The sequence below is a fragment of the Oryctolagus cuniculus genome, chromosome 7 (genome assembly GCF_964237555.1).
Source record: "Oryctolagus cuniculus chromosome 7, mOryCun1.1, whole genome shotgun sequence".
Lineage (NCBI taxonomy): Eukaryota > Metazoa > Chordata > Mammalia > Lagomorpha > Leporidae > Oryctolagus > Oryctolagus cuniculus.
Window position 1 is genome coordinate 19,223,886 of NC_091438.1, and position 24,086 is coordinate 19,247,971.

Sequence of the window (24,086 nt, forward strand, 5' to 3'; positions counted from 1 at the left end):
CTGATGCCAGGAGCCAGGTGTTTCTCCTGGTCTCCCATGTGCGTGCAGGGACCCAAGCACTTGGGCCATCCTCCACTGCATTCCTGGGCCACAGCAAGAGCTGGACAGGAAGAGGAGCAACCAAGACAGAATCCGGCGCCCCAACCGAGACTAGAACCTGGGGTGCCAGTGCCGCAGGCGGAGGATTAGCCTATTGAGTCAGAGGCGCCAGCCCAACAGAAATTTAAGATTTTTTTTTTTTTGAAAGGCAGAGTTGGAGAGAGAAAGAGACAGACATCTTTCATCTGCTGGTTCATACCCTAAATGATTGCAATGGCCAGGGCTAGGGCAGGCTGGAGTCAGGAGCTTCTTCTGGGTCTCTCATGTGGGTGGCAGGGACCCAAGGACTTGGGCCATCATTTGCTATTTTCCCAGGCACATTAGCAGGGAGTTGGATCAAAAGTGGAGCAGATAGAACTTGAACTGTTGTCCATATGGGATGCTGGCACTGCAAGCAGCAACTTAACACTGTGCCACAGTGCCAGCCCCATTGAAAAAATTTTTACAGTGAAAATGCTCTACATGCCAAAATATTGAAGGCAATTATGATGTTAAAGAAGGTTTTCTTTGGGGCATCACTGTGGCACAGCAGATTATGCTGCTGTCTGCAGTGCCGGCATCCCATACAGGTGCCAATTTGAGTACCGGCTGCTCCACTTCTGAGCCAGCTCCCCAAGTCCTTGAGCCTCTGCACTCACATGGGAGATCTGGATGAAGCTCCTGGCCCCTGGCTTTGGCCTGGCCCAGCCCTGGTCACTGTGGCTTTCTGGGGATTGAACCAGCAGATAGAAGAGCAATATCTGTCTCTCCCTCTGCAATTCTTTCAAATAAATAAATCTTCTAAAAATATTTTCTTCATATTTGGACATAAAAATATTCTCTACTCTCAAGTTAGTCTTGAAAGGTGATATATGGTTTCATGTCATTTATATGACATATTAAAAGAGGCCAAAATACCATGATTACGGTCGCTTGGGGCTGGGTTAGGGGAAGGACTTGACCACAAAGGGGTAGCACAAGGGGGTTTTCTGGGGTGATGGCACAAGTAACCAAGAAGATCTTCAAACTCACTGAATAGCATACAAAAGAGCTTTAAACATTAAAATAAACAAAGTAAAATAAGATGGGCAGGTGATCTGGTGTAGTGGGTGAAGTTGCTCTTTTGCTCACATGTATCTCATGTTGGAATGCCTAGGACCAAGTCTTGCCCCCATTCCCAATTCCAGCTTCCCGCTATTGGGTAGCCTGGGAGGAAGCACATGATGGCCCAAATACTTGGGTTCCGGCCACCCACAGTGGAGACACAGATGGCGTTCCTGGTTTCCAGCTTTAGCCTAACTGGAGTAGGCATTTGGAGAATGAATCAGCAGATGGAAGATCATGATCTGTCTCTATGTATCTGTTACGCTTCTCCTCAAATAAAAATAAAATTTACAGAAGATCAAAGAGGGGTCAGCTTTGTGGCACAGCAGATAAGGTGGGCTCCTGCAACACCCACATCCATATGGTTGCCAGTTTCTGCCCCAGCTGTTCCATTTCTAATCCAGCTCCTTGCTAACCACCTAGGAAAACCAGCAGAAGATGGCTCAAGTGCTTGGGCTCCTGCCACCCATGTGGAAGACTTGTGAGAAGCTCTTGGCTCCTGGCTTTGCCTTGGCCATTGTGGCCATCTAGGGAATGAACCAGTGGATGGAAGACCTCTCTCTGTAGCTCTTTAAAATCAGTAAATCAATCTTTGTAAAAAAAAATCAATCTTGTATCATGTGTTATAAACATTTGCTTCTTTTTTTATTTTTTTTATTTTTGACAGGCAGAGTGGATAGTGAGAGAGAGACACACACACAGAGAGAAAGGTCTTCCTTTACCGTTGGTTCACCCTCCAATGGCCACTGCGGCTGGCGCACCGCACTGATCCGATGGCAGGAGCCAGGTACTTCTCCTGGTCTCCCATGGGGTGCAGGGCCCAAGCACTTGGGCCATCCTCCACTGCCTTCCCTGGCCACAGCAGAGAGCTGGCCTGGAAGAGGGGCAACAGGGACAGAATCCGGTGCCCCGACCGGGACTAGAACCCAGTGTGCCGGCACCGCAAGGCGGAGGATTAGCCTATTGAGCCGCGGCGCCGGCCATAAACATTTGCTTCTAAAAATTATGCTTCTAAATTGAAGTCATAGAAGAATTTGAAGCTAAGTTGATGGATCCTATGATAGTCCAAGACAGGCAGAATTTCTACATGCATTCTGAAATGAGTAATATGGAGATCAGTGGCAAAGCATTCTTGAATATCTGTAACGTTAAAGGCCTTCACATGAAGGGCTTTAAGATGTATTTCATCACAACAGAGCTCCTATATGTAGAGCTTAACAAAAATACATTGAAGAAATCAAAATTCTGGAAGGTAAACTTGTGTGATGCAATGACAGGCTTCCTGAGCACTGTGGGTAAACACTGCTTACACAAATGCTCACAGCTCAGGAGTGGCCATGGCAACCACATGGAGGGGGCAAGGCAGTTGTGCCTTGTAACTGAAATGACAGGTCTGGAGGGCCCATGACTGGTCAGCCTGTGTGTGAGACCACCTGCAGGGCTCTTAAAGTCCATTGAATCAAATCCTCATTAGCAAAAACTGACACTGTCAAGAATCTCTGTGGGCCCTGCAGTAGCACACAGAGGGGGGCACTAGCTCACCCTTGCAAACCAAGGAAGGATTTCCCATTTAACTAGGAGAACAAGCGCGAATTTTGAGGTGAATGGAGGCAGCAGAGCTCCTGGCAGAGGTACAGCAAGACACAAGCTGGAGCTAAGAGGGTGCTCTGTGTTCTGTGGAGCCAAGGCAGGGGTGGATGTTAGCGTGCACAGGTGTTCAGTCACCAAGGACCCTTCCTGAAGAGAGCTCTGGGAATGGTAGCAGAAAGATGAGTGGGGAAATCAGGAATGTTTGTGGAATGTCTATTGCAATTGGCATCTGAACCAGCTATCAATCCTCAAGGTAACACGGAGAACAGATTGGTGCTGTGTTGGGGTCAGGGGACGTCTGAGGCAAGTGGCGAATGTGGTTCTTTGGAGAAAACAAAGGCGAGCTGCACCAGATAGTGCAATGAAGGAGCAGAAGGGACATTGCCGAAAGTCAGGAGAATGGGGATGATGCCAGGGGCTCAGAGATGCTGTTGCTTTTGCTGATGTGATGGGATTGCAGACAAAGAGTACAGACAACTCGGGTCCAAATGATGCATTGTTTGCACATAGTGTGTTTGAGGTCCCTCCGGGCTTCCATGAGAAGGCTGGGCACGCGGATGTGGAGGCTTGGTGAGAGATCTAGACCAGAGATATGATTTGCAAGTCAAGACTGACTAGATGACTGTCTCAAAAGTAAGTTTCAAAACGAATCAAGTCTAGATCTCCTTACAGTGCATTAGGGTTTGAGCTGGGGGCTAAGGTTCAGCATTTCTAACAAGCTCCCTGGAGAAATATCCACTCTCACTCAGTGGTTCTCAATCAGTAACCATGGTTTGTGCAATAATCACAGTGGTAGATAAAGTTGCCTGGGCTGGGGGAGGTGGGGTGTGGCTTGAGAAGATATCCCTGAACATGACAATAAGGGAAAACCAGTCACATCTGATCTCAGGACAAACTCCAAACTGCAGAGCCAAGTGGGAGCAGCCACAGGACCACCAGGGCTGTGGAACCAAGGATGCCATGCAGGATAGAAAGACAGGGAGCCTCAACTTCTTCCAAAAGGCCAAGCCACAGAAGGCACAAGGGGGAGAGCAGCACAAATTTGGGGGGTGGGGTGGGAAGACTGCTGGGAGTTCTGCCACAGAGTTAGTGGTGGTACAGATGAGGGTGGGCCCAGGAGCAGCAAGGCATGGGGTTAGGAGCAGGTGCCTCACCAAGAGGAAGACCTTGATTCACAGCATCCAAGAAGGCCTGCAGTCTCCTACAGCCCCTGTGCCCCAGGCTGTACAATGGGAATAACAGAGGTACCTTCCCTTTGCTCTACTGCTGGGGTGACCAGCACTCTGCACTGCTTTGCATTATATGGGAGATGGGACTCACAGAAGAGTGAATGGGGTGGGAACAGGGTGGAGGGGTGAGTTCAGGCTCTTCTACTTGTAGTGATTTCACTGGGAAGGGAAGGATAACAGGGGGAGGTGGGTTTGGGTCAAAGAGAAGGCTGTTTTGTCTTTGCTTTGTTTCAACATGGAAGAGACCCGAGTCACCACCGATGCTCACGGCATGGCAGCTGGGTTGGAGGAGCTGACCTTACAGGAGCCAGGAAACCTTGGAATCCAGGCTACAAATGAGAGGCTTGGGATGGAAGAGGAGAGGTCAGCATGGAAGCATGGGTGGGTGAGGGGCAACCCTCTTTCTCCGTCCACTCAGCTCCCTCCTCACCAGCTCGGCTGCCCAGAGAGAACCAGGGAGGGGCCTTCCATTCTGTTCCAGAAACCTAGATAAATGGGGTCCATCACAGGAAGCTTATAAACTCTTATTTCTGGGCCCATCTGCCCTTTGTTTTCAGAAATGTTGGGAGCAAGTCATCACAGCCGACTTGATAATCCTCACAAATGCCTTTTTGGCTGCCTTCCCCCATTCCCAGGGTCTCGCTAGGCATCAGGACAGCTGGTGCTGTGAAGCTTTGGGTTCTCATCACAGGTGACTTATGGCAGGTTTTTAACCAGCAATGAGGGTAACCTTGGTAAGTGCCCAGGTTCAAATGTTTCTAAAAATGCATTTGTTGACAGTTATATGACAGAATAGGCAGCTGTCATTAAGTAAAGCAAGGCATCGTGGGCACCTGGGGTCCACCCTCCAGTAACCCTAGAGGCAGCTCTGCAGCAGTACTGGGGTCCAGGGCTGAATCCCAACACAAGGAGGGTAGTCTGCAAGGAGACCTGGGAAATTCTGGGAATACAAGAGATTCTAAAATGAGATGTGGGCTATGAACAGGCACACACAAGTCACTCCCCTCCCCAACTCCAGTAGCAATTATCCTGCTGGTCTCAGTCTAGTTGTTCCCTGTAGCCCCCAGGGCCCCGCTGTTGTTTCTCGCTGTTATATTATACATGTGGGTGCTAGGGAAAGATGCCTATTTCAAAGGGCTTGAAAGACTCAAAACTCTTTGTTACAAATAAAAGTTGGAGCTAATGAACTCCCATCCCCCCATGTCAGATCTTGTAAAAGGGTTTGAGAATCCACAAGGCACCCTAACCACCCCAGTCATCTCTTGCCTCTTTTGAAGCCTGGCTGTGTTTTTAATCTACCTCTTTCTGAAGCTGCTGCAGTGCCCAGAGCAGTCCTGGGCTGAGGTTCTGATGCACCTGAGAGAGAAGCAGGCAGGACTGAGAGTGAGGTCAGGCTTCCTCGAGGGGCTGTGCTGCTTGTCCCATCTTGGCCCTTTCTCCTTTCCCTCTTTCATCCCCTTGTTGTCGGTGAATCTTCTATTCAGTTTGATCTCAGACTCTTCCCCATCATACCACCCTGAATGCCACAATCAAAACAGAAATGGCCCAGGATGTCTTTGGCTTGTGTTTCCTATCTCCTATTTTTATTCAGGACTGTTTATCACATTCTCTGTAGAACACCTGCTCTTGCCCTAAGATGTCAGTGGTCACAGGTTTCCTGCGTCCTCCCTCTCCTCTGTCCAACATGGCCATACTTGAAAATACCCCCTGGGAGCAGGCATTCAGCCTAGTGGTTAAGATGGGCACATCTCATATCAGAATACACAGCCCTGACTCATCTCCAGCGTCCTGCTCATGCACACCCCGGGAGGCAGTGATGACGGCTCAAGTACCTGGGTCCTTGCCACCCGTATGGGAGACCTGGATTGAATTCCTAACTCCTGGCTTCAGCCTGCCCAGCTCTGGTCATTGTGGGCATTTGAGGAGTGAACCAGTGAATGGGAGCTTTCTTTCCTTCCCAAAAATATACCTTCAAGAATTTAGTGTAGCCCAAGTAGAAGAAAGAATTTGGGATTAGACAGGACAAAGGCCGTGTGCAGCCGAGGTCATGCCAGGAAAATGGCTGTTTATGTACATAGTAGAAAGGTGTCTACTGGCAGAAGGGACCATTTTCTAGGTTTTTAAATAGTTTTTCCTATTTTGCCTTCTTTCTTTGATTTCTTTTGATACATAAGCATTTCCAACTCTTAAAATATTCTCCATACTGTTCCCTACTCCGGCATCTTCCCATGGCCACCTCTGTGGTTTTTTTCTCCAGTGTTCTCAGGAAGGTCCTTTCCCTTCCCCTCTCCATCAATAAACCCAACCCTCCCCTCCTCCCAGGCTTTCTTCTCCAGCTCAAGGCCCCTGCAAACAAGGAGAACACACACAGGTTTTCTAACCCATGCAATTCAGCCCGTATTGACCGTTTCTAACTCTGACGCAATCTGCCCAACAAGCAGGCACACCTGACACTCCACTGGCTGCTCATGGAGACTTGGTCCCCTGACTCATTCCCACAGACTCCACAGAGAAACGTGAAGGGGGAACAAGACAAGGTTGCAAGGTAGCATCATGGTTGGAGGTGGCTTACAGCTCTGCAGGCCACACAGCTTCCATGGAGTCACTAACAAGCAAACAATCAACAGGTTTTCCCCATTCATCAAAGATGAGGTTATACCACAGGAAAGCACAGGTTGCCCAGGTAGGAAAGAACACAGAAGGAGGGTTGTGGTAGTCTTTCCTTACGAAAGGAGAAATGTGTCAATGATAAAAGCTAGGAATGTAATATATATTAAGCACAATGAATAAGCTGCTTTAATTAGTGTGTGTGTGAGGGGGAGGGGGAGCGGGAGGAGGGGGGGAGCGGGAGGAGGGGGGGAGCGGGAGGAGGGGGGGAGCGGGAGGAGAGGGGGAGCGGGAGGAGAGGGGGAGCGGGAGGAGAGGGGGAGCGGGAGGAGAGGGGGAGCGGGAGGAGAGGGGGAGCGGGAGGAGAGGGGACATTGGACATACAGACTTAACCATTATCTACTCAATCCTACCTCCTCCTAGACAGAGCAGACTTGGTTTTCCAAGGGGAACCAAGGGCCCTGCCAGTTGGAAAACTTAGTTTCTGACCATGGGGCTCATTCCAGGGAGAGTGGTCTCTCTGTCAATGATTTTGTGAAGGGATACACAAGGACTTTCATCTACTTTTTGCCTCAAGTAATCCCAGAGTCATGCTGACAATCTGCATCAGCGTCACATCTCTGCCTCTCCTCTCCATCCAGTGCACGAGGAAGACATGTGTGGTTTAAAAACTGTTCTCACGTGCCTGACCTTTTCTGGCTTGCACTCCAAGATGCTCTTTTCCCTCAGGGGTCGGACAGATGACATTTAAATACCCGGTGATGTGCCGGCACCTGCCGGCTTGTCTCCTCCTTCCCCGTCTGCCCCTTCTCTCTTCCCTTTGGTGCTGGGACTTACTCAGCGTCCACTGCAAGCTCCCTCGGAAGCATCAGCGGGAGTGAGGCCCTGACAGTCGAGTCGTGGCAATGTGAAGGAGCAGTTTTGCCAACAGCAGCCTGTGACCTAGCTTCTAAGAACCTCTGTAGACTCTGACCTGGCCTAGATCAACTGATCAGAGCAGGATCAAACAAGTAAAACTGACTGATGTGATATTATGTAGATTAAAATTTTGGATGATTTCATCCATTCTTATTTTGAAGGAGTCATGTCATTGGAGCTAGATACCTTCCAAATCTGTTCCCGAATTTCAGTACCTTCATACTTCTTCATTCCAATGTAAAGAAAATAAATGATTTCACTTCTTGTAGTAACTGAATGTCTATGGTTGTTATTATGGTGGCCCCCCAATAATCCAGATTCCCAGAGCTCCGAATCCACAGGGGAGGTGGAGAGCCAGACTGGGGAATGATTCTGAAACATGATTTAAGCCCACTCCTCATGAGAGAATGCATACTTTTTCAGTTTCTCAGTTATGCAACAGATTGCAATCCTGTTCAAAGAATAACTGCAGAGGCCTCCTGGGAACAACTCCCTTTGCACCAGCACAGGCACACACACCAGAGGCACATCCTGCAAACACAGCCAGTCGGGTTTGCATTCTATTGGCACTGTCCAGGCGAGGCAAATCATCGAGAGCCCCGAGGCGGCACCCAATTTAGGACTCACTCAAGCAACTCATCCCTTGTGCTCATTAATTTCTACAGATTCAAAAACTGTGGACATGGACTTGGTCCAGAGTTACCACCACAGCAGACGCCTCAGGAAACCCTGCCAAGCCTTCCTGGTTCCCCTGCCTTACCAAAGGGAGCCTGCCAGGGCAGGGCTGGGCGCTTGTGCTCTTGCTTTTAGGCATTAACACTCTCAACACAGCAAGGAAATACAAAGACAATTAGCAAATGAAAACCTACTGTTGGCCAAAACCAGTCAATTCCAAGGCACTTGCCTTATCACACACAGAGTCCGTGCACAGAGCTTGCACATAATATAGTCTACTCCATGAAGACCACAGGAGGGAAGTGGGGGCACTGTGAGCTTCTGAAAATTACCTTCCACAAAGCCTCTCTGCTATCATAAATAATAATGCTAGTTGCCCAAGAGAAAACACAACAGCATGCCCCGACCTGTTTCTAGAAATGGGTTTTGTTTCATTTTACCACCGTGCCCAAATGGCGATATGTTGTGATATTGTGCAAACACTGGAGACCGTATCTTCATTTAACACTTTGTAAAGTCATTTTCTTAACAGGAGAGGGAGCTGAAACTCACAAATGGAACTGGCCTTAACCCACAGCCATGATGAATCCTTATAGTTCTGAGTCGTTCCCGCCACAACTTAGGACGTTCCCTGGCAAAAAGTCTCTCTCGGCCCTAATGGTGGTTTGGAAGGCCTCGGCAGCTTGGGCCGCATTAATCAGCTTTGAATCTCTGCATATAATTGCTGCTAATGAGCTCGCCCACAATCATGGACTGCTAAATCGGAACCAAAGAAGACATCTTTCAAGAAGAATTTGAGTCTTTTTTGCCCTCACCATATTACAATGAGGGCCATTCATAACAAAAGCAATTAAGTGTTCTCTGTGTAATATCGCCCCATGTCACACACAGCAAACCCACTTTTCTCATTTCCATTTCTTCATTTCTTTTAGTATCAATTACACAAACTTCACTGGTTAATTTAGATTACTCAGAGCCCCTCCACGAGTGGGTGGTCTTTAAAAATTATTTATATTATTACATTACCACTGCAGGACTGCGGGGGGTGCTAAGGCAGCTGCCACTCTCCAAGCTGTCTTTATAGACACTCAATAGCCCATCTGCTTGGATGACCCGTTCCGTGACCTGTCTCTCCTGTCACCAACACCTGTTGTTTGATTAGCAGCTGCTTGTACGTCTTCAGCCCATCCTGGAATACTGTCCCTTCTAGTGCTTGCTTGCATGGAAGCCTGGCTCCCAGCAGGCTATAAGGACCCCTTGCCAATGGAGGCTCTTCCTTTTCAGGCTCCCCCTCCCGCGTTCCATGCTGGAAGATGAAATAAGAGCCCCTGCTGCGTCTCCGACTGCAAGCCCCAGAGCTTCGGAGCTCGGGTCCTCTCTCTCCTACAGCAACATGGAGACTTCTCCAAGCCATGCCCACCAGCCCCCCAGCATACCTCCTTCCAGGCTTGTCAGCTCCTTGATCCGCCTCCTTTGTCTTCTCATTTCGTCCTGCTAATCTCATCCCTACCAGAAACTGGTCATACTTTCTGATAACCACACTATCTCTCTACTACGATCTCAGACGTCTGACCCAGCTCAAGACCAGCAATCCACAGCCTCCTCTCCTCGATTTTATACCTGGAGCCACTCCTGGCTGCACCGCCCCCATGACCAGGTGAGTTTCCATGGTGATGATCACTCCTTTGAAAACACCCTTAACTCTCTATATCACTCACCTGCCAATCCCAGTCCCACGTGGGCTAAATGCTCCTGGGGAGAAGCACGCAGCTGGGCAAAGCTCGAGGAGCCTGGCAGTGCTCCAGCACTGACATGGATGCTTGCTTTCCTGTTGTGTGAGGCTGCTCTCGCCTTCCTCTCTTTTCAGACCACACTCCATCGTCCTTACCTACTCCTCCATCATCACCCTCAACAAATGGCCTCATCTCAACATTTTTTGGGAGAAACAAACAAACAAAAAATGTTATGGAAGGGAACTCATGGGTCCTTCCACAACTAAGCCCAGGAACAAACCCAGTCATTTTCTCCTTCTTTCTCACCACAATGAGGAAATGTCTTTCCTCGCAGCCTGGACATTGTGGATGAAAGTGCAGCAAGTGCAAAGGCCCTGAGGCTGGCAGGGCCTGGCATGTTTGGGTCACAAAGGAAGACTACTGTGGCGGGACAGAAAGCACAGAGATGTGAGTGGTATTGCTCTCGGGAGGGAGTCAGCTAGCGAGGAGCTGAGGATTGCCGGCACCTGTGCTAGGGCCCCACGTGCACCACCAGAACCTACCCCCTTCCATGCAGAGAGCAGCTGCCTCTGTTTCCCCACTGAGCTACTGGGCGTTGGCTAACACATACCGAATACAGCTGCTGGCTGTGTCCCTGTGATGACCACTATAATAAAATTGCCATGGCCAGCGCTCCCACGCCCATCAAGAACCTGACACGAAGACACTTTTGAGATCTCCAAAGCAATGCAAGGAAATTGGGAGTACTCAAGAACCAGCCCAGACACTGGTCTCTTTGAATCAATTCAGCCCTACCCCAGACACAACCCCTATACCTCCAGATCATATAAAAGCATGGCCCTAACACTGGTTTTTTTTTTTTTTTAATTTTATTTTTTTGATAGGCAGAGTGGACAGTGAGAGAGAGAGACAGAGAGAAAGGTCTTCCTTTTTCCGTTGGTTTATTCCCCAATGGCTGCTGCGGCGCACCACGCTGATCCGTAGCCAGGAGCCAGATGTTTCTCCTGATCTCCTTTGCGGGTGCAGGGCCCAAGCACTTGGGCCATCCTCAACTGCACTCCCGGGCCATAGCAGAGAGCTGGAATGGAAGAGGAGCAACCAGGACAGAATCCGGCGCCTCCACTGGGACTAGAACCCAGTGTGCCGGCGCTGCTAGGTGGAGGATTAGCCTATTGAGCTGTGGCACTGGCCTGTTTGTTTTTTTAAAGATTTATTTATTTATTTGAAAGAGTTACACACTGAGAGAAGAGGCAGAGAGAGAGAGAGAGAGAGAGAGAGAGAGAGAGGTCTTCCATCCACTGGTTTGCTCCCCAGTTGGCTGCAATGGCCCAAGCTGAGCTGATCTGAAGCCAAGGGTCAGGAGCCCCTTCCGGGGCTCCACTTGGGTCCAAGGGTCCAAGGATTTGGGGCATCTTCTACTGTTTCCCAGGGCATAGCAGTGAGCTGGATCAGAAGAGAAGCAGCTGGGACATGACCCAGCGCCCATTTGTGATGCTGGCACTGCAGGCGGCGGCTTTACCTTGCTTTTCTGCTCTCCTTGATCTATGTCTCATTCCTGAATTCCTCTGGTGTCCACACAAAAACCTGGTGCAAGCCTAGCCAGGAGCCACTCCTCCAACAGTATGGAGCCAAGCTCCTCATTCAGGCCTCCTAATGATTGAGCACCCGGTCATTTTGTTGAAGGAGTGGGAAGCAGAGAGTGATGAGACCTGGTTTGCATGAGTCTAAGATCACTTTGGCCATGCTGTGGAGATGAGTCTGCCCAGAGCAGAAGCAGAGAGACCAATTAGGGGGTGACTTGCACAAGTGTCTGGGTTGGGAGTGGTGGTGGGTGAGGTGTTTCCTGGCACTCCGCGAATCGCAGACACAACCCCCTGCCACCACTTAGCACAACCCCTCCAACTGTGGGGCCGACCTGCCTGCACAGCCTTATTAAAACCCTTCTCCTGCCTATGGACAAGTCCCAGAGGCCTCTTTGGGTAGCACTGCAAGGTACAAATCAATATTTCAAGTACCCTGTAGAAACTACATTCGGAAGTGCTCCTTTTTAAATTGCTGGATCCATGGAATCTCTCTGGTAAGTAAAATCCGCTACTTCTGCACTCCAGTCACAGCAACACACACTCACAATGGCCTTAACCATGCTTGCCTTCTATTGAGAGAAGAACCATTGTTTGGGCTACATTTTTTTCTATACCCACTTTTGCGCTTTTTCATTTCAGTTTGTGCTTTTAAATTTAGTTCCCTGACCTGAATAGACATATATATAAACAATAAAGCAAGAAAAAAATCTGCGTTTTGAACCAGCTTTGTATTGAAATAGCACAACAACAAAGAATATATCAACCTCATCCCCAACCACACACACACACAAATACCCGTAATTTCATAAGCAAAAAAAACCAAACAATCACAGTCAGTGAACTTCCAGGACAGGAAAAATGGCCCCCTCCACTCAGGCTGTTGATCGGGTTCCTGACACCGCCACAAGTTCCCAACGTCAGCCTTGGCTTAACACTGCCTTTTATGCTGGCTTAGGCTTTCAATAGTTTCCCAAGGACTTGGGCATATTTGATTTTTACAATGGTGTGAAGCCATGTGCATAGTGTGAGCTGTGTGGAAACACACATTTCTAAAGTCTAATGATGGTTTTCAGTAATCTGAGAGTTTGAGTCAATTTTGGTGTCAGCCTTAATATATATGGAAATGTACAAGGATGCCTCCAGCTTGAACCACTAGGATCAGACCATTGCTGGAAACTGGCTTGTAAAAGACTCTGTAGACAATGCAGAAAGAAATGAACCAGCAGCACAAGAATCAAGAAACACATTCCTTTAGACTCCTGGGCAAAGATTCCATGAGTGTATCTAATGAAGAAAGGATAGTAGTAAGCCAGAGAGCCACCTTTCAGCAGGAGTTATATTCATTGCAATACAGAAACTCATACTTTTAGAATTGTGTAAACTGACTTTTTTTTTTTTTTTTTTGACAGGCAGAGTGGACAGTGAGAGAGCGAGACAGAGAGAAAGGTCTTCCTTTGATGTTGGTTCAACCTGCAATGGCTGCTCCTGCCGGCGCACCGTGGCCGGCGCACTGCAGTGATCCGATGCCAGGAGCCAGGTGCTTTTCCTGGTCTCCCATGGGGTGCAGGGCCCAAGCACTTGGGCCATCCTCCACTGCACTCCCGGGCCACAGCAGAGAGCTGGCCTGGAAGAGGGGCAACCGGGACAGAATCCGGCGTCTCCACTGGGACTAGAACCCAGTGTGCCGGCACCGCAGGCGGAAGATTAGCCTAGTGAGCCGTGGCACCAGCAGTAAATTGACTTGTAATTCAGAGTTGTAATTCAGTAAAGAGGAGTTATAATTCAGTGCCTAAATATGGGCTTAGTACTTAGAGCTATCCTTTATATGATGTTTATGAAGTCTCAAGTTATTTTAAAAAATTAAATCTTGTAAATAAATGGTTAACTCCAATGGACAGGTGCACTGAAGATCCTGGAATTCAGTGGGGTTCACCTCACCATACCTGGTTGGTCAGGCCTATCCATGTTTGGGTGTTGTGTAAGCTTTACGTAAGTTATAAATTTCACAGTCCCTTAAATGATACAATAGGTTGTATTAACTCACATAAGGCCAGGGAAGGAATAGAAATTTATCAGTGTGAGAACTGCTTCAGATTCCTGCAATGAAAAGCCCCCCAACCTTTCTCAGGATAGAGTAGGCTAAGGCCGCAGGGGGAAAAGCACGCAGCTGAGAGCTGTTGTCCACTGCGCCTCCCTCTGAGACAGAAGCTGCCAGAGCCAAGGGATCATTCAATTTCCTGTCTTGTTCCCAGCATCTGCCCTCTGACTGGAAAAAAAAAAAAAAAAAAAAAAAAAAAAAGATGAGAAAAGGTCTGTGACTTGGTTAAAACCAGCATAGGAAACATTTTAAGTGCTGGAGACACAAGAAAAATGCCACTTCCTGTCTCTGCACTGGGACAAATGCCTAAGGCCGCACACGCCTCACAATTCAATTTCCAGAGATTCTTTGTCATGGGCTGCAGGCAGGGCTTTCTGGAGATGGCTGGGAGACAAGGAACTTGATAACAAGGACGCCTCCGTGTGATTCTGAATGTCAGCTCTAGGGACCACAGCTGGCTGTCCATGGAATGACAAAGTACTTGATTGGCTTCCCCAATGAGTCAGTAAACTCATCCTTAACTGCTGAGACATAATCCTTAGAAGAAAAATGGACATATTGGATACTTCCTTTTTGTAGTTCACATTAAAAAAAAAACTTTAAGAAATGTACCAGTAAACCAAAAGAAATATATTCATATTTATAATGGTTCCTCATTGAACACTAAGTTTATAGTTAAATTTAAGAGTCTGGAAGTAGTTAGCAGCTCCCAAAAGTAAGATTTTGACTTGAGTTTCTAAGAGATTTGTAGGAGTGCTCAATTTCTATGGATTTATTCCACTGAGCTTGAATATATAATAAAAGTAACAGGGATGGGCAGTTAGCCTAGTGGTTACTGCGCCTGTGTCCCACATCAGAGTGACTAAGTTCCAGTCCCAGGTCTGGCTGCTGATTTCCGCGTCTCTCCAATGCAGACCCTAGAAGGCAATGGGTGACTGCTCAAATAATTGGGTTCCTGCCACCCATGCGGCAGACCTGGATTGAATTTCCACCTCCTGTCTCTGGCCCCAACCCAGCTCCAGTCACTGTGGGCATTTGGGAGTACACTAACACATGGGAGATCTTTCTGTCTCTTTGCCTCTCAAATGAATAAAACTTGAAAAAGTAATAGCAGTACAGAGAATTCTTACATTACTTATTTAATTTGCACAAACCCAGGCAGTCATGTTTTTGTCCACATTGGCTTCCACAATGCTCTCGAGTCACTGGGGAACACCTTGTTATCTCCATTGCTCTGACAGCAACATTGAAGCTGCTTGGCCCACCTCGGGTCCTCTACCTACTTGCAGAGGAGCAAGAACTTGGTTTCCCTGATGCCCAGCCCAGACTCTCTTTCAAGACAAGATTAACATCATAAGATTACCATCATAAGATTAATTCATTTCAAAGAGGGAGAGAGAGATTTTATATATCCTGGTTCATTTCCCCAATGAATACAACAGCCAGGTCTGAGCCAGGCTGAAGCCAGGAGCCAGGAACGCCACCATGGTCTCTCATATGGGTGTCAGGCCCAAGCTCTTGGGCCATCCTCCACTGCCTTTCCTAGTGCATGAGCAGAGAACTGGATCAGAAGCAGAGCAGCTGGGGCAGAATGGGCAGTAAGGGATTCAGGCATTCCAAACAGTGACTTAACTCCCTGTGCCACAGTGGCTGGTTCGGTCATTAAATTTTTGGGTAATTTGTTACGTAGTAAAAAATAACTAAAATCAGCACATACATCAGCATATTTTGCTAATTAAATGACTGTGGGGCCGGTGCTGTGGCATAGCAGGTAAAGCCACCATCTGCAGCGCCGGCATCCCATATGGGTGCCAGTTCAAGACCCAGCTGCTCCACTTCTGATCCAGCTCTCTGCTGGGAAAGCAGTAGAAAATGGCCCAAGTCCTTGGGCCCCTGCATCCACATGGGAGACCCGGAAGAAGCTCCTGGCTCTTGGCTTCAGATTGGCGCAGCTCGGGCCGTTGCGGCCAATTGGGGAGTGAACCAGAAGTTGGAAGACCTCTCCCTCTCTCTGCATCTCCTTTCTCTGTGTAACTCTGACTTTCATATAAAATAAATAAATCTTTAAAAAAAAAAAAGACTATGTTACTGACTGGTATTTTATTTAGACCACATCTTGGACAAAATTTTCTTTTGACCGAAATGATGTTCCATTGACCATAAGGATTATCATTCCAATTAACTCCCTTCAACATTGTGATGAAACTACATAAATTGTAAGTGGCTTTCTCAGAAAAGATACTGTAAGGAAGAATATTTTGCAGATATAATTCCTCTCTCTTCTTTGAAACTCACACAATATGTTAATATTCTTAAATATTCTAAGATATTGCATTTAAAAATTTTCTTCCTCTTCCTGAATGCGCTTTGTGAACTTTCCATATTTGTCAAACATGCATCAGTATGAAGGAACATTATGCTCTAATTAAATAAGTTTGTTTTATGGCATTTTTCTCCTTTCAGTAGAGGTGGTACAGTTAGCATAATTTTCAAATTAAACATAAAAACATAGTATTCCCCCAGCATCTACATTGGTTTCAAGAGAACTGTTCAGAAACTGTACATTGTGAAATGATGCAAAGTTCTACATAAAGTAAACAAAATAAAACTCATTTGGCAAGCATTTGCTCATTTGGGGGGGGATAATCTTTTGAAAAGAAACAAGATGAAGTAAACAAGCACACTTTGGAAACTATAAAGACGGCACCCCATAAATAAAAATATGATTTTAAACTATTTTCCACGTTTCACACACACCATGTATGGACCTGTAGGTGTCTTCATCTTAGAAAAAATGTAAAACTGTTCTTTGGTTTACTCTTTTTCAAATCTACATGAGAATTGATTTTTTTTTAATTAAAAAAAATTTTTTTTAAGTGGAAGAGTAGACAGTGAGAGAGAGAGAGACAGAGAGAAAGGTCTTCCTTTTGCCGTTGGTTCACCCTCCAATGGCTGCCACGCTGCGGCCGGCGCACCGCGCTGATCCAATGGCAGGAGCCAGGTGCTTCTCCTGGTCTCCCATGGGGTGCAGGGCCCAAGCACTTGGGCCATCCTCCACTGCACTCCCTGGCCACAGCAGAGAGCTGGCCTGGAAGAGGGGCAACCGGGACAGAATCCGGCGCCCCGACCGGGACTAGAACCCCGTGTGCCGACGCTGCAAGGCAGAGGATTAGCCTAGTGAACCATGGCGCCGGCGAGAATTGATTTTTTTAACTTCTTGAAAGGAACTCTTGATGCCATCAATGAAGCAGAGTTGACGGAGTTAAAACTAACTAATCTGTGAGTGTTCAAGAATGTTAGCCAAGTCACAGATTTGTAGTATTTAGGGGACTTTACAGAAACAAGTTTGCTGATTAGCATGATACACATTTCTAGAATGAACATGAAGTGTCACTCAGATATATTATGACTGGGGTCTCCTTCTTTTATTATGTAATTTGTATGTTTGATGTAATTTCAAGAATTTGCAGTGCATCTTGACCTAGTGCTATGAGGTTCAGAGAGAAGATAATACCACAAACATGTCTGTCTGGCAGCAAATGCACCCAGATGGTCCTGTGTTAGGTCTTGAGAGCGGTGATATACAAGAGATAAAAAGGCCTGTCCGTCTCTCCAAGTAGCTGACTGTGTAAGCATAGGCAAATGAAACCAGTCCACGTCAAACAACTGAGAAATAGTACAACACTGTGATTAGTCTGAATAAATAAGAGAAAGTGACACATAATAAAATATAGAAACCAAAATCTCTCCTCCAACTCTTACTCTCCTCAAGATCTTATCTTAGAATTTATATCTAAACCCCTTGATCACTGGTTCTTGTTTACTCATTTCTCTCTCCACCCACGCTGCATTGGACAGCTCTTCCATACTTCTGCTCAAGCCAGCTCCGCCCATTGTGGCCATTTGGGGAGTAGATAGTGGATAGAAGACCTCCCTCTCTGATTCTCCCTCCTTCTCCCTCTCTCTTTCTCTGTGTGTCTCTGTAACTCTGCCTTTCAAATAAATAAACAAATTTTTTTTTAAAATCTACATTGGGAGGAATAAAGGTGAAATTTCCAATAAATAATTCAGCTATGAAATCAACTTTCAAAAGAGAAACGTTAAGTTCTAGGATTGGACTTGTAGCTTTGTGCAAGCCTAACCTGGGTTTCCTAGGTTAACATTTCTCAAACTGCACATTTCAAAAGTTGCTAATCTCATAAACGCTGAACATTTGCTTTACTTGTACAAATGCATTTCACCTGCTTGCTCATTTAAAATTAAAGAGCTGAGATAAATTCTAATATATTAGTATCTTGGAAAAAAAAAGTAAAAGAAGAAAGAAAATCCAAGCTTAGGAAAGTTCAGGCTGCTACTAAGGTCCAGGGTGAGATTTTATAGCAAATTCATATGAAATTTTATGGGAGATTCATATCTAGGTGGTGCGATAAGTAGGGATTGAAACAATGAAACTTATAATTCAGCTCTTCACTTGAACCCTGTGATGGCCACCTAATAAACATCACTACTTTCGTTTAGGGAGAATCCAGTAGCTGCTTTTCGAGTTAGGATTAAAATTATAGCTTGAGAACAAGACAAGAAAAATCATTGCACAAAAGGGTACGATAAATCTCTATAAAAAGACAAATTCTCACGTTCTCCCCAAGAAAATCCTATGAGAAGCCTCTAAGATGAGTGATTTTTTTTTCTGCCAAAGAAGTTTTTATACCTTTCCTCTCTCCTAGGTGGCAGTATGACATACAAAAGAGAGCCACAGAATATTTCAGGATTCAAAGAGCATTACAAATGAGGATTCGAGGAGGTACATTTAATGCAGTGCCAGAATAAAGCAACAATTCTTTGGGAAAAGGTAGTACTCACTGGTCCCACGTTATATGAGAAAAGTGCATACTCCTTATCTGGAGATATTTCATATCTGACGGCTCTTAACGATTCCTAGAAGAAAAAGAAAACAAAGAATTGTAAAGGATCCCATGTAACAACTCAGAACTGGTGCTGTTTTCAAAATGTGCTAATAAGATCAGCATGTAGCAAACTGGCTAACATCTATTACAAATGGCTCTATCTTTGTTAGTTAAATGATATTTGGCTTATAAATGCTTTCTCACATTTTATCTGTACTTGTTTCAAATTTCAACAAAATGATACTTACCAAAACAAATCGATGCAAATGAGCATAAAAAAAAATCTTTGCTCATAGAACTCCCAACCTCTTGACATCTATTTCTTTTCTATTTTTTTTTACAAAAAAAGATTTTTATTTATTTATTTGATAGAGTTACAGAGAAAGGAAAGAGAGAGAGGCTTTTTTTTTTTTGACAGGCAGAGTTAGACAGAGAGAGAGAGAGAGAGAGAGAGAGAGAGAGAGAGAGAGAAAGGTCTTCCTTCCATTGGTTCACCCCCCAAATGGTTGCTATGGCCGGTGCGCTGCGCTGTTCCGAAGCCAGGAGCCAGGTGCTTCCTCCTGGTCTCCCATGTGGGTGCAGGGTCCCAAGCACTTGGGCCATCCTCCACTGCCTTCCCGGGCCACAGCAGAGAGCTGGACTGGATGAGGGGCAACCGGGACAGAATCCGGTGCCCCAACCGGAACTAGAACCCAGAGTGCCGGCGCCACAGGTGGAGGATTAGCCTAGTGAGCCACCGTGCCGGCCAAGAGAGAGGTCTTTTATCTGCTGGTTCACTCCCCCAAGTGGCTGCAACAGCCAGGACTTTAGCCAGAAGCCAGGAGCCAGGAGCTTCATCTGGGTCTCTCATGTGGGTAGTAGGGGTCCAAGCACTCGAGCCATCTTTCATTGCTTTTCCCAGGCCATTTTTAGGGAGCTGGATTGGAAGTGGAGTAGCCGGGACTTGAACCAGTGCTAGTATGGGATGCCAGCGTTGCAGGCAGTGGCTTAATCTGCTATACCATAGCATTGGCCCCTACACATCTATTTCTTCACTCATTCTCATACTTAGGCATGCTAAGCAAGTTTTTACTAAAATAGAATCAAATTTTACATGTTATTTTGCAACTTTTTTTAACCATCCCAACAATCAGTATACAGAGGACTAACTATCAGTTTTTCCAACAGATGTCATCACAGTACACAAGTCATTCTATACAAATCATCAATCATGCTGTTTCCTTAACCTACCCCAGCCTCTTTACAACAAGCAACTGCTACTCAGACACCCACCCTCACTCTGAAGAGCCCTCTGTTCCCACCCTGGTGTGCTGATACCACATGGCAACACACAGAGAGATGACAGATGACAGTCAAAGATGACATATATTATACATCCCTGCAAGTTAAGTTGTCTCATGCAACCGTACTTTATGGAAATAACTCTGGGGAATTCAGTTCGCTTGAATCAGTGATCTTTAACATTTCATGGGGCCTGCATCATGGCATAGCAGGTTAAGCTGCTGACTGCGATGCTGGCATCCAATATGGGTGCTGGTTCAAGACCCAGCCGCCCCACTTCTGATCCAGCTCCTTACTAAAATGCATGGGAAAGTAACAGAAGATGGCCCAAGTACTTAGGCTCCTGAACCCACATGGAGGACCTGGATGAGATTCCTGGGACTGGCCTAGTCTTGACAATTGTGGCCTTTTGGGGAGTGAGCTAGCAGATAAAAGTGCTCGCTCGCTAGCTCTCTCTCTCTCTTTCCCTTTCTCTCTGCATAACTAAATAAATCCTTAAAAAATTTTTTTTGAATTTCCATGGGGTCTATCTTAATTTACTGAGTCCTTACAAAAGGGTAACAGTCTGTGCTTGTTATTAAATGCAGTCATATTCTATAAAGTCACCACAAATACTGAAGTGAGTACCACACCATTGCTCCAAGGGGAAATTCAAGGTTAAATTCCTTCAAGTCTCCCTGGTCACATTTTTGTCAACTTATAAACATGTAATTTTTCTTATGTATGTTTCTGCTTAAAGCCATCTCATTGAATATATACTGTTGATTTGTTAACATTGAACTCATAGCCGACAGCACCATAACTCATGCCTGAACAAGGATTACCTAACACACATATTTTCTCTGTAAGGCACTTCTTGCACTTAGGAACACCAGACAGTACTTCGCCCTGCATCTGAGGGTCATTTAAAATGGTGACTTCATCAACATAAACCACAATGATGTGAAAAATGTGACACTAAATGGACCACAAAAAAGGCTGTTGTTTACAGAACGAGAGTTGAAACAAGAAAGCAGAATATTGTCTTGTTCTACCTCTGCTGGGAACGCAAGCATTGGACAATATGATTTTATTTTTATTTTTTCCTTCTGTGCCCTGGAATGATTACAAACATGGTGTGATTATTATTTTTGAAAATCAATTTTATCACCAAGTGAATTTGCAAATATGGAAGTTGTGAATAAGGAGGATGGACTCCACAGTGTCTCCAGCCAACTGTTCCTATAAACAATGCTGTAATAAACACCCTCACCTTTGTGTCTTACTGATGAGTGTGTGGTTTTTAAGTCATTTCATAGGATAGACATCAAAGGGTGGGATTGTAATTAATGAGCTTTTACAAAATTTAAATAGATATTGCCAAATGACTTCCAAAAATGCTTCTGGAAGTTGCAACTCCCATCACTGATGGAACGCATCCTTTCCCTTTTCTAGGAAGCATAACATGGTTTTTTTTTTCTTCCTTTAATTTTGAGATTCTAATGGTTGTAAAGTCAAGTCGTGCTTCGTCGATGGATTAGTTTCTGTGTCCCTGTTTATGGGTGCATTTGATCCTCATCATCTGTTTCAGGCAATGTGGACTTTATCTTCAGGAAACTACCTATCCCCTGGCAAATCTTATGTATATGTTCTCTGTGCTCCGCTTCCTTCTTAAACTCATTCCTATCCTGTTTCATCCCCACCACTCAATCAAAGCAGCCCTTGAAGAGGCTGCCAAAGACCCACCTTGCCAAACGTCACAGTTTCCCAGTTGCCATCTTTCTTGACACAGCTAAGCACAGTCCCCTCCTCAAAACCCAGAGTTCACTTGGCCTCAGGAGCACACTCCAGTTTCTCCTCTATCGGCCTCACTGCTTCCTTTTATGCTTTGTGCTTCCCTTCATTTCCCTTTCTTTCTCTTTCTTTTTCTTACAGTCAGTTAGAAAGTAACCATTGATTTACCTCCAAAACATATGCAAAGCCATCCTCTCTCTTCTCCGCTGCCACCATCCTTGCTAAAGACATGCACTTTTTTTTTTTTTTTGAGATATTGCCTTCTGGCTGCTTTATTAGGCTCACTCTCTGCTCCCCTGATGTGGTCAGGAGCATGGTTTAAATGCATAAATCATCACCTCATCCCTTGCTAGAAACCTGCCCACAGCTTCCCATCTCCACTGTTGTGAAAGCCCGAGTCTAGAATGAGTAGCCCACCTGGCCTGCTCTCTTATTCTTCCCTCATCCCCTTCAGCATCGCCAAGCTAGTCTCCATGCACTCCACGAGCAAGCCAGGCACACTGAAATGCGGAAGGAAGTTCTTTCATTTTTTGGGCCTTTTCTCAAAGGTTGCCTTTTTTTTTTTTTTTTTTTTTTTTTGACAGGCAGGGTGGACAGTGAGAGAGAGACAGAGAGAAAGGTCTTCCTTTGCTGTTGGTTCACCCTCCAATGGCCGCCGCGGCCGGCGTGCTGCGGCCGGCGCACCGCACTGATCCGATGGCAGGAGCCAGGTACTTCTCCTGGTCTCCCATGGGGGGCAGGGCCCAAGGACTTGGGCCATCCTCCACTGCACTCCCTGGCCACAGCAGAGAGCTGGCCTGGAAGAGGGGCAACTGGGACAGAATCCGGCGCCCCGACCGGGACTAGAACCCGGTGTGCTGGCGCCTCAAGGCAGAGGATTAGCCTAGTGAGCTGCAGCGCTGGCCAAAGGTTGCCTTCTAAGTAAGCCTATCTATATACTTTTTTATTCCATTCTAAAAAAATTATTTATAATAAAATTAATTATTGCTTAAAGAATTTATTTATTGCTTAAAGGAAGTCTTAATAATACAACAGAAAAAAAAAAACTCAGAAACAATTTAGAGTAGTTAAGGAAAACTTCATAGCACAGACATCTTGGTCCCCCTAACATTTTCTCATGTTGGTTAGGACGAGAAGGCTCAGAATAAGGGTCCTTCCTCCCTGCTGTTACCTTAGCTAATGAATAACACGCAGCCACAGGGCTAAAAACCCAACAGAACAAAGATGAGCAGCAGCAAGAAAGCGCCCCAGAGTAAGAAGGCAGCCCTGTTACCTGAACAGAGACAAGACACAGCCTAGTATTAACTGCTGCAATGGCGGCTCTTAACTCCACTGCAGAAGACCCAAGCCCTTGGTAGAAATGACTCAATTCTTCTCTTACAGGGAATACTTAAACAGAAGAGTTTGTACAAGCTAAAACATATGCAGCCTGGCTGAACAGCATCGAGGCTAGAACGTCTGTCTTCGGCAAGCATTGTTGAATCATCTGATGGCACCATGGCAGAAGCAGGGCCATTACGCCCAGATATCAACAACCGTGCTGCCAAGATTTTGTGAACCACTTCTCTCATTTATTTCCCTAGACATAATCGTTATGTAAGATAATATATATTTTAGTTACTTATCTTACATATCACTGGTTTCCTTTACTGGAATGTAAGCTTCTATACAGGAGGATACTTGTTTGATTTTAATTTCTCTTAGCAATGTTTTATCATCTTCTTGCTGTTATGAATATCATCTTCATGCTGTTATGCATATTTTGCTAAACTTATCCCTAAGAGTTTAACCAGATTAATATTTTGTACGTGTAAAATATATGCGTGTTTTAATGTGAATATGTAATTGCTTATTGCTAATGAAAAGAAATATAGATTTTGGAAACTTATATTTGAAACATTGTTAAATCAATTTTTTGTAGATTTCTTAGAATTTCTATATATGTTCTATGGATAAAAACAGGTTTTTTTCCCTTCCCTCCATAATTGGACTCTTTTATTTCTTTCTGTTGACTTACTACACTTTAGAGAACAACAGTGCTAAGTAGTGAGAATAGGCATCTTTGAACTTTTCCTAATCTTTCAGAGAAAGGATTTTACTTTTCATCATTTACTATGAATATTAGTGGTAGAGTTTTTGCAGTTTTTTTTTTAAATCAGGTTGAAGATGTTCCTGTACATTTCTAGTTTGCTCAGAATTTTTATAATGAACCTGTGTTGGATTTTTTCAAATGCTTTCTCTGCGTTTAAATAATTATGTTGTTTTCATTTTCTTATTCTATCTACATGGAAAATTACATTGTTTCATTTTCAAATATCAAATAGACCTTGGATTGGTGGGATAAACTCTATTCAATTCTAATATGTCATCTCTTTTATATATTGCTGGACTCAATTTGCTAGTATTTTGTTGAGGATTTTTGATTTATGTTCATGAAGGAAACTGATCTTTGGTTTTTACCTCCTGGTAATATCTGTTAGATTTTCATTTCAAAATAAATGTTAGCCTAAGAA

The 24,086-nt window shown here is 45.4% G+C and overlaps 1 protein-coding gene across 6 annotated transcripts in view; it reads right to left on the reverse strand.

The window, feature by feature from the left end:
• The window catches only part of DPP6 (dipeptidyl peptidase like 6), a 1,252,024-nt gene that overhangs the window by 338,240 nt on the left and 889,698 nt on the right, over positions 1-24,086 (reverse strand). For all 6 annotated transcript variants that reach the window (XM_051857103.2, XM_051857105.2, XM_070077270.1 and 3 more), the window contains exon 5: positions 18,476-18,550. In XM_051857103.2, coding sequence (XP_051713063.2) covers positions 18,476-18,550 — 75 coding nt within the window. The remainder of the gene's footprint in view (positions 1-18,475; positions 18,551-24,086) is intronic.